Source organism: Syngnathoides biaculeatus, chromosome 2 (assembly GCF_019802595.1).
Source record: "Syngnathoides biaculeatus isolate LvHL_M chromosome 2, ASM1980259v1, whole genome shotgun sequence".
In the NCBI taxonomy this organism is placed as follows: domain Eukaryota; kingdom Metazoa; phylum Chordata; class Actinopteri; order Syngnathiformes; family Syngnathidae; genus Syngnathoides; species Syngnathoides biaculeatus.
In genome coordinates, this window is record NC_084641.1 from 30,693,933 (window position 1) to 30,712,488 (window position 18,556).

Here is an 18,556-nt window from a genome sequence, read left to right on the forward strand (position 1 = left end):
CGGTTTGGACACGAGAGTGAGGAAATTGGTAGGAGGGTGGTAAGGACGGAGCTACCAGGGAAGAGAGAGCGAGAGGAAGACCAAAGAGAAGGTCGATGGATGTCGTGAGGGAGGACACGAGGACAGTGGACAGTGTTCGAGAGGAGGATCCACGAGATAAGCTTGGATGGCAAAAGATGGCACGCTGTGGCCACCCCTAACGGGACAAGCCGAAAGGAAAAGAAGAAGAAGACAGTGACCAAACGGCGCAAATATGCTTTTAATCATCATTTTTGTTGCTGTGGGGCAGAAATGTTTGCATCAAGCAAGTTTCGGACTTAACTTAGCTGCTTTGGCCGAGGTTAGCTGAATTTTCGGAACGCTAGCTAACGCTTTGTCATAATTGCGCCAGATAAACACTGGTGCGCCCCCCCCCCAAAAAAAGCCACTAAACATTAAAACAAAAGTTTATTGCTACATTTCCCTGCGATTGGCTAGCGACCAGTTCAGGGTGTACCCCGCCCGCCTCCTGCCCGTTGACAGCCGGGATAGGCTCCAGCACTGCCCGCGACCCTTGTGAGGATAAGCGGCTAAGAAAATGGATAGATGGATGCTACATCTACAAAATTGAGAGGTCATACACAGTATTTGAATTTTTTTTTTTCCAACAATTACCTTCAAACACGTATGATGCAAAGTCTGCGCGTTGACGTTACCCTCTTGAAGAAGATTTGTATGTTAAGTTGTTAAGTATGGCTGACTTCAAATATGAATGATTTTTGATTTTCCCATGCGTTTTTGCTGCATGACGTGTTGCTGGTCTTGAACCCTTGAACCAGTTGTCTCCATACAAGACAACTCACCGTTACATCATTGGGGTTAGTGGCAAACAAAAAAAGAAAAAAGAAACTTCTTATCATATCACATTTCCAGAATGGCCGCCACTCTTAACTGATACAGAGAAGTTGTCTTAGCGCGGCCTGGCCGAGTGCCGCATTCCACGGAAAAGTCGACGCAACATTTCAACATTCGGAGCGCATCTTTTGGATTGGGAACATCGACCGCACGTGGCTGAACTCCGTTCATTATTATTACTGTTATTATTGATATTGAGACCTTCGTTTAAGCACACTATTCTCAGTGAGATCCATTTTGCGAACGTGTCCCGGAAAAATAAAGAGCAGCGCGAGTAACGTCACAGGTATTTTGAAACTTTGCCATTATAGTCAGACGTGAGGAGGGGAGGAGGGAGTACAAAAATGGAGGCGTAACGATATCGAAATCAGTCAACCGGTTAAAAACCAACAGATCATTTCCATCAAATCAAAAATATAAACGAGCCAACGCAAAATGTTTGAAAGGTGAACAAACAAGCTGAGCGGATGCGAGGTGGAGGCAACAAATTTGTAAATCTCACAAATAAAATGGGAGTCTGGCAAAAAAATGAAGCAGCTGATGCAAATATCATAACTTCATTGATGCGTGAAAGACTGAAGTTGAACCCCCCCCCCAAAAAAAAAAAAAATCCTCAAATCAACGTGGAACGAAGGCAAAGATGGGGGGGGGGGGGGGGGCGAAGTCCAGAGTCCGCCACGTGTCGGAAGAGAATATGAAATGGCAGACGCTGCTTTCAAGTTAAGTGTCCGATTGCGTGTGAGGATCCGAAGGCATCACCGGAACATTTATCAAGATCTTCTTATCTGCCGAGGGAGCATTTACATAACCTCACTTGCGTCGTCCTGACAAGAAAAGAAGAGATAGCATCAAAAGAACTCCGCTAATGGTTTGCATTTCTCAGCGGTGCGAGCTTCGCTTTCATGCGGCCTTTTGTCCCTCCTACCAAAAAAAAAAAAAACAGAACAGAGAACAAACACACCCACCCAGCCGCTAAAATGCTTTAAAGCTCCCGAAAGCGGCGCTTGGAACCATTTCCCCAGAAGGTCGAAGCGGCAGGCCACGGAACATGGCTCCCGTCAAGCTCTTGGCCGGTAAGCTCTTTGGTTTTTGGTTTTCGCTTGTTGCCAAGGGACCGACGTGCCTAATTTGATGTCGTCGTCTTTTTCAGGGCTGTGCCTCTTCACGTGCCTCCACATTGGTAGACAGTCCGCCTTTTCAAAATCTTTTCCCCATTTTCCAAATCCTGTAGCTTTCGATCCTTCTTTTCAGTGTCCTCGACCAGACTGGTGTGCTACTTTACCAACTGGTCCCAGTACAGGCCCGGCGTTGGAAGATACAGGCCAGAAAACGTGGACCCGTACCTGTGCACGCACCTGATCTACGCCTTCTCCATCATCGGCCCGTCAAACGAGCTGGCAACTTACGAGTGGAACGACGACGTTCTGTATAAATCCTTCAACCAACTCAAGAACACGTAAGACCTCTCGCCGCCGTGCGGGCCTGTCAAATGCGCACTCCATCCTTCGTCGGGGCCGTTCCCGTCGCGACAATTCATTCGGGGAATGTTAAACCAACGCGTACGTCTCTCGAGGTGTCAACCGCAACAAAACGCCGTGATTATCGGGAATCGCCAAACGACGTCAAAAAGACACAAATTCTCTTTTTTTTGTGTGTGTGTGTGTGTTTAAAACCGGTGGGGGAAACAAATTGATTAATTTAAAGTTTCCTATTTTTCTATTGAGATTCGGTACACAGAATGTGTACACTAGCAGATTAAAAATAAATGCGAAGGACACCTCAAGTTGTTCTAGACAAATTCTTTAACATTTTTTCTTTTTCTCTACGATTCCATACAAATTCTTTAGACTTTGTATAAATTTCTATAGAAAATTTTTAGCACGGAGGCTCCAGCTCGTGTTTCATGATAAATGACAGTTATTATAAATACATGCTTTAATAACTACGTTCACATCATACATGATTTGAGCCCGTTTTTGGGAGTACTCAAGCACCGCGAAAGTGAATGCCTGCACCCCGAAATTGGGACAGGTCTACATTTTTTTAAAAAAAAATTATCCTGTATATCTGCTTAAAACAAGCTAGTTAACTTCACAACCGTACTGTATTTATTAAAAACACACATAATTGTTAGAATTTAAAGAAGCGCCGCTGAGTCAAAATGAGTCGTCTTCTCTTAGAAGCGACTAAATTTACACGATTGTGGGCTTGTTTTACGTTCCTCTTCTGCTGCGGTTCAATATTTATGTAACCTTTTATTAGATTTGATGGTTTAGCGACACACTTTCTGCGAAAGTGCTGCTCCTCTTTTAGAAACCCATCCATCCATGTTTTTAGCTGCTTATCCTCACGAGGGCCGCGGGGAGCGCTGGAGCCTATCAGGAGGCGGGGTACACCTTCAACTGGTTGCCAGCCAATTGCAGGGCACATAGAGACAAACAACCAATCGCATTCACATTCACACCTACGGGCAATTTAGAGTCTCCATTTAATGTCACGTGTTTTTTGGGATGTGGGAGGAAACCGGAGTGGCCCACCCGGAGAAAACCCACGCGGGCACGGGGAGACCATGCAAACTCCACACAGGCGGGTCCGGGATTGAACCGGGGACCACAGAACTGTGAGGCCAACGCTTTACCGGCTGTGGGAATGAAATAGCCTTAATAATGGGGAAAAATGCGATATTGCAATCGCTCCTGTTCACATTAGTTTAAGACGATGAGAATCAAAACAAAGTCGCCAGCGCGACACGCTGACGCGGGGGAATCGCGCAGGCGCGACGCCGCTAGTGGGACAAAAGGGCCTGGAAGGTGAGCCGAGGCTGGGACCGAAGGCGCAGTCGAACGCGATAAGCTGCAGTAAATGAGAGATTACGATGACATACCGTACTGGACATAGTATACAGGAAATAAAATAACAAAGACGACGAGCCAACGAATAGCCGTGAAAAATTCACGTCATGTCTTCAACATTTGCTGGCAATAACCACCTTCACCGTACCTGCGGCGGTGGCGCAGAAACACCAACTTGAAGACGTTGCTCGCCGTTGGTGGCTGGAACTTCGGAAGTGCGCAGTAAGTTTCCCCAATTGAGAAGCCACTCGGGTTCACATCTTTCCCCGCCACCCCACGTGAAGTATTCCAAGCGTCTCGTCTCCGTTCCTGAAGATTCACCACCGTGGTCTCCACGCCGGCCAACCGCCAGACGTTCATTCGCTCTTCCGTGAAGTTCTTGCGGCGCTACGGCTTCGACGGACTGGACCTGGACTGGGAGTACCCCGGAGCGCGAGGGAGCCCGCCGGCGGACAAACAAAGGTTCACCACGCTCTGCCAGGTCAGCCGTCGGCGCGGCAAACGTCCGCTCGAGCGGTCTCGGGGAATTGCTGGAAAGCGCTCTCCACGTCCGCGCAGGAATTACTGGCCGCCTTTGAGGAGGAATCAGCACGGAGCGGTCGACCACGTCTGCTTCTCACAGCGGCGGTTGCGGCGGGGAAGGGGAACGTCGACAACGGTTACGAGATTGCCAACGTGTCAGAGTGAGTTCCCCGATTCTTTTGCGGGTTTTGGCTCCTGTGGTCACGGCGGCGTCCGGCAGGTTTCTCGACTTCATCAACATTATGAGCTACGACTTCCACGGCGCTTGGGACCCCTTCACCGGTCACAACAGCCCCCTGTTCCGCGGCTCTTTTGATCAAGGGGACAACATCTACTACAACGTGGTGAGTGCACATTTGACGTGTTCCGACTCGGGAAGCCGTCGCCTTCGACCCGGACGACCCCGTTTCTGTCTCGCCTTCTTCAAGGATTTTGCAATGAAATACTGGCGAGATCAAGGCGCTCCTCCCGGGAAGCTCAACGTCGGTTTCGCGACGTACGGCCGCACCTTTCGGACGGTTTCGGCAGCCGACGGCGTCGGCGCACCCGCCGGCGGACCGGCCTCGGCCGGGACCTTCACGCGTGAAGCCGGCTTTTGGTCCTACTACGAGGTCAGTGAACGGATTCGGTACGAGAAATTGACTAGTTTAAATTGAGCATACTTTTGACTTGAACTCAAGTATTTATGTGAAGAAAAATTCATACTTTTTGTCTGTCATGATTATCCACGTGCCGCTCCGCACTTTCACTTGTCAAGTAATTGCGTGCGCGACCTGCGTATTTTTCGGCTTCCGCTTTTGGCCGGCGTTGTTCCGGTGAACCGCGAGTACCAAAGTGATCTTCGACACGAGTTTAATAATCAAACGACGCGAGAACGTTACACAAAGTCTTCTACCGTTCTTGGGTCTTTGTTTTTGTTTTGAGCTTTTATGTTTCTCTTCATTTTGAATGCTTTTTCATCATTGAAAGCGCATCGATCCACGTTATGCTATTTAAGTAAATCTGCTTTGTATGCAGTACTGAATTGTTTTTAGTCTTTTTTTACTCCTGACTTTGTGGGAACATCATTTGTACGGAAGCGTATTACTGCTACAACCCAAAAATAGGTCACGTTTCACATAGTCACGTGAAAAGTTTCACATAATTATGTGAAGCACAATCTTTTTATTTATTTATTTTTTTTTGGTGTGGCAGTAATACGCTTCCGCACATTTCCGACCGGACTCAGGTCCATAAAGACACGGACGGACGAGAGAATGAACTTGTCTTGCTCCTGAACTCAAACCGACAGAACCCCTCTGAGGTGAATTTGAGTAAAGACGGGCTTCCTCGTCCAACATCACAAGTGAGTTTCGGTAGGAACGGGCCAAAATTCCAGTAAATTCTACGGAAATGAGCCACCAGCGTTTATGAATCGCTGATGAAACCCTGCAGAAAGCTTCCCCAGGAGAGTTGCGGCTATCAGAGCGGCAAAGACTGGACTGGGTTCAAATTCAACAGCATGGGCTCACGTTCCAATCAAAAAACACATTTTACAACGTGCATAAGGAAATCGCCAAAAGGGTTTCGTTTGCCCGGCATTACAAAAGCGTCTCGGTCGTGAAAAAACTCATTTCATTTTTCCGTTTACCGCTTTTCTAAACGGCAAGAACGTTTTGTCTTCTTTGCCGTCGTGCCTCACAAACGTGCGAGCCGCCCCAAAAGCAGTCGTGACGCCCCTTCTCAGTGCGGATTGTTGCTTGCTTTCATCCCAACAGATTTGCACTTTCCTTGAAGGAGGAAGTCTCGGTTGGATCGAGGACCAGAAGGTCCCGTACGGCGTTAAGGGCAACGAGTGGGTTGGCTTTGATAACAGGCAGAGCTTTCGGATCAAGGTAATAAATGGCCGACTTTCGTGAAGCCTCAACTTTTGTCTACTAAAGTCTCAAAAGAGGACGTTATCTGCATTTATGGAGCCCATTGGAAACAAGACACGCCAAGCGGCAGTAGTGCGAGTCCTCGCACGTTATTAAGAGCAGCCAATTGATCGATTTGGCTTGAAAAATCTTCACTTTTGGCCGACATTATCAGAGAGGCGGCTGAGTGCGGTTCCTCGCCGTGCCACCGCGGCTCCTCGCGGCATCGAAATCGGCAGAAAAAAAAAGTTCATTGGCACAATTCACAGAATCCGCTCCGCGGCTCGTCGCCTAACTTCCTGAAAAGCTTTTTAACGCGAATGCGCTTCGTCGATGCTGTCCCACAGACGGAATACCTGAAAAATGAAAAGTTCGGCGGGGCTTTCGTCTGGGCTCTGGATCTCGACGATTTTGCCGGACAGTTCTGCGGACAGGGAAACTATCCGCTCATCAGTTACCTGCGCTCTCTTCTGGGTTCAGGTCAGGGGTTCCCCTCAAAATCCCTTCCACGAGTCAACGGCCGCTAATTAACCTCTTCAATGATCTTAGACGATCCAACGCCGCCACCGCCGTCAAGCGCGAACCCACCAGAGACCACGCCGACCTCGGGCCCGATAGCAACAGAGACAGCACGGACCACGGCCGCACCGGCCCAAACAACAGCGGCACCGGAACCTCCGGTGAGCGCAGCGACCGTCGCGCCCGGCGCCGACTTCTGTGCCGACAAGTCGGACAACCTCTACGAGAAAAGCGACGACCACAACTCTTTTTATCAGTGCTTCCGCGGCCGCACCTTCGTCCAGAAATGTCCCGCTACGCTCGTTTTCAATATCAGCTGCAAGTGCTGTGATTGGCCAAAATAAATGTTTCCTTTTTTTATTTGCCGTAGTGGGACGTAGCAGCTTCAATGTAGCCCACAAACGTAACCCCAAACTTGTCTGTTCACGGACACATTAAAGACGAGCTACCACCTGTGCTGCATCACGTGATCATAATATGGAGCTATTTTTTTTTTTTTTTTTAAATCATTAAATGACTTTTTGCTGCATTCCCTGAAGGTTTTGTTTCCTTTAACGCTTACAGATGGTCACACTAATACTACAGCCATTTTGGGCCATGTAAATAATACACGCAAGCACACCCGCATCAGGTTCTGCAACTCATCCGCAATCGCAAATTCCTTCCACATTTCATCAACTTGGTTTCATTTTTAACTTCAGACGACTGGTTGACAATTGGTCAATCAAGTTACAGACACTGCCGTAGCGCCACAGCCACCACCGAATCGCCACTCTTTCATATCAATATTCAATATCTTCTTCTTTTCCTTTCGGCTGAGTTGTCCCGTCAGATGAACGCTCATATTTTTTTTTTTTTTTTGGGGCACAGTTTTACGCCGGATGCCCTTCCTGATGCATTTTAGCCGGGAGAGAGAAGCTTACGGCACGTGGTGTTCCCATCCGAGCACTAACCAGGGCCAAACCCACTTAGCTTCCGAGCTCTGACGTTCTAAGGGTAGCGTGCCCGTAAACTGATCAATATTTAATATAACTGACAGAAACGGCACCAAAATCTAAACTTTAAATCAGTGTTCAAAGATGGCGTGGCAAAGCTCTGCTAGCAGGCTACTTGTCATTCTTGCATATTTAGAGAATTATGAAAGGATTCATGTGAAGACACACCCAGAACACTTTTGGGATTAGTTTACATAACTTATTGCTATATTAATTGCCACATACTTTTCAAATATATTTCCCCGCCCTGCGAGCGGCCAGTCCCCCGGCGCTGCTTATCCCGCTCAGTTGTGACCCAATGATGATCAGCGATCCACACCCATTCATCCATTTTCAGAGTCACTTATCCTCGCGGGAGAGCCGGAGCCTATCCCAGCTAGCTTCGGGCGAAAGGCAGACCACACCCTGAACCGGTCGCCAGTCAGTCGCAGGGCGCATATCGACGGCTGAGACACGGCACTGTTTTGTTTTTTCTGGTTGCAGGCATAGCTTGAAGGCTGACCGCAAGTTAGTCGCTGGTAGAAATGAGCCAAGTTATTAAGAATAATGAAATGGCAACCAGCCAAAGTGAGGGCACGGAAAGGACTTTACAGGTTCTTTAATTTGACATCCATTCACAGTTTGCAAATTTCCGTGGGCAAATCCAAACGGCCTGTGCGGCACCAAACTTACTGATGCGCTTCAACCAAACAAAACACGAATGCAATTTTGACTTCACCGCATCTTCATAAAGTGAGCAGCAGTCTCAATTCAATGTTGTGACTTGACAGTAATTCATTCATTCATTGAGAGACTTTGTTAACGTTGCAACAACGACGACGACGACGACGAAGCACACGCGCGTGATTTGGTTTCCGGTGAAAGGCCGCAGTACCCATTTGGTTGTTTGGCTCCACTTGTTTAGAGTTCATGGAGGGAGTTGTGAGGCTCTGGTAGTTTCCCAATGTCACAGTTTTGGATCAGTCTGAAGTAGAACACGACGAGCTCCTCGTAGTTCTTTCTGGAAATCCTCTCATTGATGCCATGAAACCTGAGGAGCGGCGAGGAAAACGTTTCAGCCATCATCAACGGCTTTGCTACGTTCCTGTCGGGTCTTCTCACCTCTTTGCGTCGCCCGGTTTGAACCACAAAGGGGCGAATCGGTAAATGTCTCGGGTCAAATCTTTGAAGTGGCGACTGTCTGTGTTCCCAACGCAAATACCTGCGCGTGCAAACCGTGAAAACGGCACTCGAACAATGCGGGGACGCCTCGTTTCGGATGCGGCACCTACCTGGCGCCACGGCGACAGTCGGAAACATGTCCAACACCGTTTTCTTGATGATCTGGAAGCCGAACGATTTGTCATCAGACGCGCTCACGGGTAAAGGATCGAAGCCCTCAACGAGCTCCATCTTGACGCGCTGGTCCCCAATCGTAGACTGGATGAGGTCCAGGACCTACAAAAACCATTTCGACATTTAGTCGCTGGTAAACGCCCGTCAGAACAAATTCGACCCAAATACCTCTTGTAATGTTTGTGCCGTGTGGATTCGGAGATTCACGTACGCTTCAGCGAGGGAAGGAATAACATTGAACTGCAAAAAAAAAAACAAAGAAAAGAAGTTTTGACAATCACGCGAAAGGATCGGAGATGATTTTTCTACCGACGGTACCTTCACGCCCGCGTTAAAAATTGTGACCGCAGTAGTCGTCCTGACGAAGGCATTCGAGTCCGGTTTTTGTTCAAGCAACCTGCGCCAGAGCAGATGCGGTCTGATTGCAAAAAAAAAACTTAAAAACTTCCCAAAATGACACACAGGAGGACGGAATTACCTGCCAACAAGCGGAGAAAACAGCCACAAATTTGACAGGATGAACTTCAAAGGAAGCCCAAACTATAATCACAGAAATAAAAATCTAATTAAAAAAAAGCTTTCATCCATATAAAAGTGAACAAAGTCGCAGATTTTCAAGGTACCTTGTGAGCCAGGTGTTCAAACGTTTCACGTTCGGGTCCACGGCCGAATAACAGGGGCATCGGGTTGTCCTCGAGTCTGAGCGATGGATAACGTTCTTTATAAAAATGTATTCGATTTAAAAAAAAAAAAAAAAAAGGAAGAACCTTTTGACAGCCGCAGCTAAGATCCCAACGCTGCTCTCCTTGGAAGGCATCGAAGAGTGGCCGGGAAGGGTGGCCACGCTCAGCTTGACGGTGGCCTGGCCCTTCTCACTTACACCGATTCTGTCCCAAAAAATAAAATAAACATACAGTAAAAATACATTCACGCAAAATAAAAGCGCCTTTCACGTTGACCTTACGTACTTACAAAGCGGCGGGTCCGTCCAGACCGCTGATGACGCCGTCGAGCACGGCGAGGCCCTCGTCCAGGACAAACGCCAGTCGCACGTCGCGCTCTTTCAGCAGCCGTACGATGTTGGCGGCTCCCCGGTAACCGCCGACCTCGAAAAAGACCACGACTCGATGAGAACACCGTAAACCGCATCGACTTGGAATTCCGCTGACGGAGGGGAAGGTCACCTCTTCGTCGTGGCCGAGACCAATGTAAAATCCTCGACGTGGGACGTAGCCTTTGCTCAGTAAGTATTCCAGGGCCTGAAGAATACCCTGAAAGATTATTTAGCATCATCATTATTATTTGAAAACAAAGCAGCTCCTGCCCAAGATGCTTGAAAAAAAAAAAAGGATTTCCCCACTTCTAAAATTGTTCTGGTCCACTTCAGAGCCTCAAACAAATATCACACAACGATCACTCGCATTCGGGTACATCTCAATAAATGATTGACAATTTGTGCAAGAGAAGCCTGCAGATGACTCGAGATGTGATTTATTAGCTAGAAACTGAAGCGGCCCTTTAGCCTCACACTTCCACTCCTAATTGGGAAAATACATATTTACGCTCATGCTAGCCAAACAAACGTGCTCTCCCTGTAATTTTAAGCGCTACAAGTGACAATATTCAAAATGATTGGGAAACTATATCCGCAAAGTGGCTTTGACTTTGTTTTTGAAAGTACAGTGTGCCATCTAGTGGACAACCAGAGAAATGCGACGTCACGAGAGCTCTTTTTTTTTTTTTTTTTTTTAATTGCCAGTGAACAAAATACGAAAAGGATTTTGTCGTCATGATTATAATCTTTTCTTATCATATATTTTGCACATAATGTTCCCGTAGTAGGCGGCAGGTGGAGAACTGGTTAGCACTTTTGGTTCACAGTTCTGAGGATGCGAGTTCGAATGCAGCTTCGCCTCTGTGGAGTTTGCGTGTTCTCCCCGTGTCTGTGTGGGTTTTCTCCAGGTTCTCTAGCTTCCTCCCACCTCCCAAAAACTCTCAATTGCCCCAAGGTGAAAATGCGAGGGCAATTATTTATATGTAGCCTGCGACCAGTTAAGGGTGTACCTTTCGCCCAGAGTCAGCTGGGATTGGCTCCAAGCACCAATGCTACCCCAGTGAGGATGAGCGGTATGGAAGGGGAAATGAATGAAAAAAAGCAAACATGAGTTGCATTTCTTACGCTGTTGCACTACTGTAACCCTTACTGCATGCCACTCCGTCATATCACCAAGGACCAATCAGAGCAAAGCTTTTCCGTGTTTAGATGAAAAAAAAATAACGGCAATCTAATCTCAGCAAATCTTATTTACATATCGGATATTAATGAGAAGGCTGTTTGTCTCAAATTCCAGCAGGAAAAGACCAACCACGACCTTCTGAGCATTTGGAACCTGCAAATGAACAACGGAGGGTGACTTTTAATAACTCAAATCACCATTTATTATCTAAGATTTCTCATTTCCGGTGTGAGACCAATTGACCCCTCCGTGGATATTGCGCAATCCGCGTCACTGACCAATCAGAGGCCAGAGATCTGCATAAACCACGCCCCTTTTTCGCTCCCGCCATTTTCTCAGACAACATTGCATGGTCCAGTATAGGTTTGGTTGGCATTTTATCGCGTATTTGGGTTCTTTAACAAATCGATATGGTTAAGAGGTGTAGTCACGGACTTTGTAATCGTGACGACGGGTATCCCGAAAGGCGAGTTGGTGGAGTTCCATTCGTAGCCTTTCCAAAACCGAAGACCCGGTCCGAAAAATGCCTTCGATGGATCTAACTTTGTGGAAGACCGCATCATCAACTAAATCCATCTAATATCAACCGGAACGCATATGTTTGCACCAAGGTATGCCCTAAATTTGATTTTCAATACACGTCTCGTATAAATGAATGAGACGTTCTTCGCTAGCATAACACTGCTGCGTGTGAACGATTGACACACTTATTCTTTGTTGAGCGATATTTAGCGATGATCCGACTGCACAAACGTGTCGCTTTCTTGGCGGCTCGCGGCCGAAGCTTAACCAGACTGTGTTTGCACGAAGATATGCCCTATATTTGATTTTTAATACACGTCTCGTATAAATGAATGGGACGTTCTCCGCTAGCATAACATTGCTACGTGTGAATGATTGAATGAAATCAGAAGCATGGCGTCTCTCAGTTAAGAGTGTATTGTATTGTATTTGCCATTTTTACGAATTGTTTGTCTTACGTCAGCGCACGTGGCGTGACGTCACTTCGGGAGGCGTGGTTAAGCGCCCTGTACGGAGGGGTCAATTCGATGCATATCTCGAGTAGCGATTGGATTTAAAAAAAAAACAAAAAAACGCTAACTTTACAGGTGGAACGATTCGATGCAGTTTGACTCGATTAGATTCAATTCTGAAAAACTGCGATACATAAGATTAGCGCACGGGGCTGCCAATCAAAGAACATTAATATATCAAATGAAATGTCCAAGCCTATTTTCAAATATGCAAAGGATGACTTAAGAAATATTTTTCTTTTTTTTTTTTGCAGGTTGTTGAGGGCTGACTTTTTGAACTTTTAAGTTGTAGTTGAGGCCATGGGAAGTGCCCGAATGTTCACGACTTTTCCAAATTGTCTGCATGTTTTTTTACGTTCTGCTGCGCACATTTCACGGCCGGTCCTGACGTCGACGGCAGACTTGAAATACGGTACGTAAACGTGACGTCGCGGTTACTTTTACTACTGCTGTGGGAACGCGACTTGAACACAAAAGTAGCTTAACTCCCGAGAAGATATTTGATGCAGAAATAATGACGCTACGGCGATTTGAACCCCGGCCCTCAGAACTGTGAGCGGGACGCTCTAACCAGTGGCCCACCGTTCCACGACATCAGAACTTCTTTCAGGTGGCAAAAGGTGAACATTCTGACGGCGATCACCTCTCAACAAACCTTTAAGCGAGATGAAATTTGATGATCACTTTTTGGAGTGGGGGGTAGGAAATGGAAAAATACCGCAATCTTCTCATGTCTACCTGGAGGCTCAACTCCAAACTTAGGTTTTTGTCATCGTTTCAGTTCAAGTCACCTTCCGCCACCCAGAAGAGTTCCGACCCGTGTTGTTTCCGAACATTCTGTCACCTCCTAAACGGAATCGCTCACCATTAAAGAGCTTTTGTCATCGATTGTCCCCCGACCGTAGATGAAGCCGTCGATCTCCCGGGCAGAAAAAGGCGGAGCCTCCCAGCCGTCCGACTCCGCGGCCGGCACCACGTCGGTGTGAGCCAACAGCAGGTACGGCGCCAGGTCGGGCTGCGACCCTGCCACCCGAAACAGGTGGCTGTAGTTGGCCACCACTTCGTGCCGCACCAAGCTTGACGTAAAAATTGTCGGAAAGGCTGACAAGGGGAGAGAAAAGAACAAAGACAATGGGGATTATTAAAAAAAAAACAAAAAAAAAAACATGCTTTTAGTATCTATTTTCAGAAGGACAAAGAATTTGGATGGGTCATGTTTGTTCATGTATTCACGGCGCAAGTGTCAAATTCAAGTCCCGTGGGTCGTATCTGTCCTGCGACATGTTTTATGTGGAATAGCAAATAACGGTACCGTGGACTGTCGATAAAATGGACCGGCTCTGTGGTGCAATGCAGGCAGAGAACAGGGCTGACGAATTTGCGGGTCACAGATACTGATCTAAAACAAAAAAGACTGGATGGCTCATTGGCCACCAGAACTGAAGTTGCCACCCGCCACCTCGATACTCCCAAAACAAGCACCCCGACGTATAAATTAATCGCCAGTTTCGTGGCTGTGTGAAAACATTCCACAGGTAGGTTAGAAAGATTTACTTTGACACTGTTAAAGTTTGTTTTTATGTTCTGATGAGCTTAATTCACTTGAACAAAGTTTTGTTCACGGTTGCTGTTGACTGTTCACTCTCTGCCTCACCTTTACAGGCCGACGCTTTTTTCACGAAAAAGCAATGTCAATATTTTGCCAAACTTCATCAGGGGATAAGCAAGAAAACACATTTCCTCTGAACTTTTTTTTTTTTTAAAGAATTTCATAATACAAAACCCTGCAAATTGAATTTGATTTTCAAATGCGAGGAAACAAGTTGAAATTTTCTGTCTGAAAAAGGACGTCGCAGAGACAACAAATGAACAATGCGTTTAGCGTATATTTGCTCATTACCGGTCCTTATTTCCAAAAATATATCAAACAGATTTGATGTTTTTATGACCAAAAAAAAAAAAATGCTTCGGTTTTTGCTATGTTATGATGATAGTGGTTCATAGCGTATTTCGGGAAAAGTGAACATGTCACAGAAGTCTGGCCCTGGCTAATATGCAAGATTTCTTGGTAGTCATGGTGTTCTATGTCTTTCCTTTGCACTTTGCCTTTTTTGGCTCACCAAGTCCAATGAAAAAGCTTTCATGTTACCAGAACTGAAAAAATGTCAATCTCACACGACCAGTTTGAATTCTAAATGGCAAATTTTGAGGAAAAACCCCACTATAATCCAACGTGTAAGCCGTGTCCTCCACATGTTTTGGGAGTACCAAGATGGCGGCCAACCGTCTTCAACCAAAGAACACACCACTAAAAATGTGTATGCGCTATCCAGTCTTTTTTTTTTTTTCCCAGGTCAGTGGTGACAGATAAGCAACGTGACTCGACCCAGTTCCAAAAGATGGGCCTCCCGTGCCGACCATGTTGAATGTGAGGTATTAGATGGCACCGACGAGAAAAGGGTTAAACGATAAACCTGCGCAACACAATGCGTTACAAATGAAGTACATTTATCAGTAAACGAGCACAGGTGGGCGCAGAAGCGCACGAAACGTACAAATTTACAGAGAACATCCAAACTCCACACAGGCAACGTGGGATTTGAACCCAGGTCCTCAGAACTGCGAGACGGACGAATTTGGACTTTCACGTTCGGCACCGTTGCTCCAACTTACGGCGACGACACAAAAAAGTGACGTGGGCGCACAAAGCGTTTTCGTCAAATCAAGTCAATCAAAACGCTCGTGACAGCTACGCCATTGCAGATTGCGACTTTTAACACGCAAGTGTGCTTTTTAACGTGGTAATTTGCAATTGTTTTGACTGCAAACATCACAAAACAATTCCATTTATATTCCTCTCTTTCTGACACACACTTTCTCGATAAGTCTGGTGCGCAAACAGCTTCTTCATTCATTTCAGTGGCTAAAGCAAATAATTTTCTGTTTTTCAGATTTTTTTTTTTTTTTTTCTCTCCACTTCAAAATTGAAATGGTGGCGGGTATGTATGGAATCTTATTGGCCACGAGTGTCCATGTGATCACTTCCCAGTTTGAAGAGGGACTTCATCCTTTGCAAGCAGTTTTTATTTTCATCAATTTGATTTAAAATTTGTTAAAGAACCGTTAAAACGGAACATCCCTTTTGCGACGGTTCAACGTCCAATCCAGGTCTTTCACACGTGTTAATTTGACCTTCTCTCTCAAAAAGATACAAAAATAATTTTCCCAACACAAAAACCTGCTATTTGAGCAGGGGTGTGTACATTTTCTATATCCACTGCAGCCTTTTTCCTGTTTTACACAATGTGACCTTTGACCTGCAGTATTGTTCTGTTTAACATGTGACGACAAGCTAGCATAACAGCGCTTCTGCGAGCTGAATTTTTCTCTGTCTTAAATAATTCATCTGAGTTTTCACATTTTAATTAGCTTATTTGCTGTTCACAGCGGCACGGTGGCTCAGCCGGTAAAGCATCGGCCTCACAGTTCTGAGGTCCCGGGGTCAATCCCAGACGAGCCTGTGTGGCTTTTCTCGCACATCCCAAAAACTTGCAACATTAATTGGACACTGGAAATTGCCCCGTCGGTGGGATCGGGAGTCCGGCTGTTGTCTGTCTCTATGTGCCCTGCGAATGGCCGGCGACCAGTTCAGGGTGTACCCCGCCCTCCTCCTGCCCGTTGACAGCTGGGATAGGCTCCCTGCGACCCTTGTGAGGATAAGCAGCTAAGAAAACGGATGGCTGAATATTTGCTGTTCACGCTCCAATTGAAGTTACTCGGTACTCGAATAGGGGTTAAGTTTCGCTGACCGCTGAAGTACTTTTTACTTTTACTTGAGTCCAATTATTCTGGTAACAGGTAACCCTTTTCATAAAGTTTTTTTTTTTTTTGTCTGGAGAGCTTCTGCGACAGACAAAATTGGTGCGTTGTCTCCCAAAAACTTGGGTAAAACTCGGGTAGCCAAGAAGCTGCACCGTGACAGGTTTGTGGTGGTGAACGAAATAATAATAACAATAATAATAATTACAATTACAATTACCCCTTTGGAGAAACGAGTTGAATTGAAGCAGCGCAGTAGTGTTGCTCTCCGTGGGCGAGAAAGAAACGGTGGGGATGACGATGGCCTCTGAAAAGAAAAAGAGGAAAAAGTTGCCAACAAACTCAGTTGGGGCGCATTTTCTCCTCCGGCTTGTTTCAAAATGGTGCCGGCGGCCGAACCCTTAAAGCGAGTTAGCAGGTCCTCTCGCTTCCGGTGGTCGAGATCGAGCGAAATCGCACTCGGCGTTTCCCAGCGTGCGAGTTGAAGTCCAGCGTTGACGTCCAGGGATAAAGTCCTGATCGACGCTATCGTGAACAAGACGAGAATGGCAACGAAGCCGGTGGCCGTTAGGATCTTCAAAAACTTGATCATGATCGGGTTCATCGAGGGGGGCAGCGGTGGAACTCCTGGATTTCACTTCTTTTTGTATGGTTTTTTGTTTTTGGGGGCGCGTTGCTCCCAATGCGTTGGAAATGATAACAATAAACAAAATCAAGTCCGCCGCAGCGTGAAGCGGGCGACATCCTGACGCCGACGCGCATGCGTCAAACAATGACGTACCCGGAAGACACCGCCAACACGGAACCAAAATGGGAAGGAATTAAAAATGTCGGAACACTATTTCCATTCAGGTAAGGCATGGTTTGTTCCATTACAGAGAGTTAAAAAAAAAAAAAAAATAATACGCAACACCCCACAATGCATTTTTTTTTTTTAGATTTCACTGTTTCCGTGTGCCCTGCGATTGGCTGGGAACCGGTTGTGGGCGTGCCCGGCTCCTGCCCGATCGTAGCTGGGATTGGCTGCAAGCACTCCCGCGACCCTTGTGAGGATAAGCGAAGACAAAATTGAACCCAAGACTGGGACTCGTTTATTTTACACTCAGGAAGAAATGAGAGAACCATGTACTGTGGAAAACAAAATGGTAAATTAAAATATAATAACAAAGTCCTGTAAATAATCACTTTTAATGAATCAAAAGAGGATCATTGTCTTCTATTCTTAACCTTTATTTTTTTTGTGGAGAATGTTTCACATCTACGAATCAAAATGTCTAAAAATCAAACATTATTTTGGATGGATAAATAATTGTTGATATATATATACACATATGTCTTTCCTTTGTCTGTCTGCTTGTGTTTTTGCCTTTATTTCATTTATTATTATGAAAATGCGATTCATTGGCTTTCACGGTTTGGACACATCAAGAAGAGAAAAAGGGAGTACAAGCGGCGAGTCTGCCGTATTGGCAGAAAGATGATGAGGATGAGCGAAGACCAAAGAGAAGGTTTGAAGATGCGCCGAGGGAAGACATGAAAGAGGGAGAGGAGGATGCAGGAGATGATGATGATGATGATGGATGAGCATGATGATGATGATGATGATGATGGGCTGGCGTGGAAAAAAGGATGTCACATTGCTGATCCCGAAGGGGGCAAAAAAAAAAAAAAGATGATGCTCTGGGTTTTGTCGAAAGAATGAATAAGATGTCCAAAATAGAAAAGAATAACAAAACGTCTGAAATATTTGAATTTGGATCCAACGGAACATAACATTCATTGCACATTTACTGGAGGCCAAATGAAATTCTCCGACTTTAAAAAGTACAAGCTTGATCCCTGTTAACTCTGACTTTACTTCTTGAATCCGTATCAATCCATCCAGGGCATGTCGGTTATGAATTAAAATGCGACAACGTTTTTTTTTTTTAAATCATAAAACAACGTCAGATTGATCATTTATTCCTCAGTGAACAGACTAAAAATGACAGTGGCAGTAATTTGATGTAGAAACATGAAGTAAATCAGTAGGTTCAGGTTATTGCATTTCAAATTCTTTGTAGCCCCAAATTAATAAATAACAAGAAGGCAGAGTATGCGAGCATTTTGGACGTCGCTGGATTCGTGCACGTCTTTGACATCTTTTGGGTGACATCTCGGTGGGGATTTCAACCGACGAAGGCCATTCCTGACTCCGGCTCCTATTTTATCCGCAATCAGAAGGTCTGATTGCACAAGAATTTATCAAAAATGAAACACTTTAGGAGAGAAGAATGGCGGAAAATTCCTGGTGACTATTGTGCAACTAATGGAAATGTTTGTTTAAGGTTATTCTTGTCAAAAACCAGCAATTAAATCCAGAAGTTCACATAATTTTACAACCCTCCACTGTGACATTTATGCGTTTTACTTTTCAGCAAAAAAAACAAAAAAACAAAAACGAGTGTATAATTT

At 45.8% G+C, this 18,556-nt stretch overlaps 2 protein-coding genes across 2 annotated transcripts; one reads left to right on the plus strand and one right to left on the minus strand.

Annotated features, from left to right (window-relative positions):
* The first annotated feature begins 1,711 nt into the window (after positions 1-1,711).
* LOC133515061 (acidic mammalian chitinase-like) lies at positions 1,712-7,211 on the plus strand. The gene is made up of 11 exons (XM_061847309.1): positions 1,712-1,967; positions 2,045-2,074; positions 2,146-2,350; positions 3,912-3,968; positions 4,062-4,227; positions 4,305-4,429; positions 4,489-4,612; positions 4,697-4,879; positions 6,026-6,142; positions 6,511-6,643; positions 6,713-7,211. The coding sequence occupies exons 1-11, from the start codon at positions 1,943-1,945 to the stop codon at positions 7,024-7,026; spliced, it is 1,479 nt and encodes a 492-aa protein (XP_061703293.1). The 5' UTR covers positions 1,712-1,942; the 3' UTR covers positions 7,027-7,211.
* Positions 7,212-8,260: 1,049 nt separating this feature from the next.
* pm20d1.2 (peptidase M20 domain containing 1, tandem duplicate 2) lies at positions 8,261-16,860 on the minus strand. Its single transcript, XM_061847225.1, has 13 exons — positions 16,502-16,860; positions 16,323-16,409; positions 13,149-13,384; positions 10,197-10,283; positions 9,985-10,118; positions 9,780-9,899; positions 9,636-9,711; positions 9,491-9,552; positions 9,331-9,409; positions 9,181-9,252; positions 8,949-9,114; positions 8,779-8,878; positions 8,261-8,707 (listed from the first exon to the last, which is right to left on the minus strand). The coding sequence occupies exons 1-13, from the start codon at positions 16,704-16,706 to the stop codon at positions 8,578-8,580; spliced, it is 1,554 nt and encodes a 517-aa protein (XP_061703209.1). The 5' UTR covers positions 16,707-16,860; the 3' UTR covers positions 8,261-8,577.
* Positions 16,861-18,556: the final 1,696 nt, after the last annotated feature.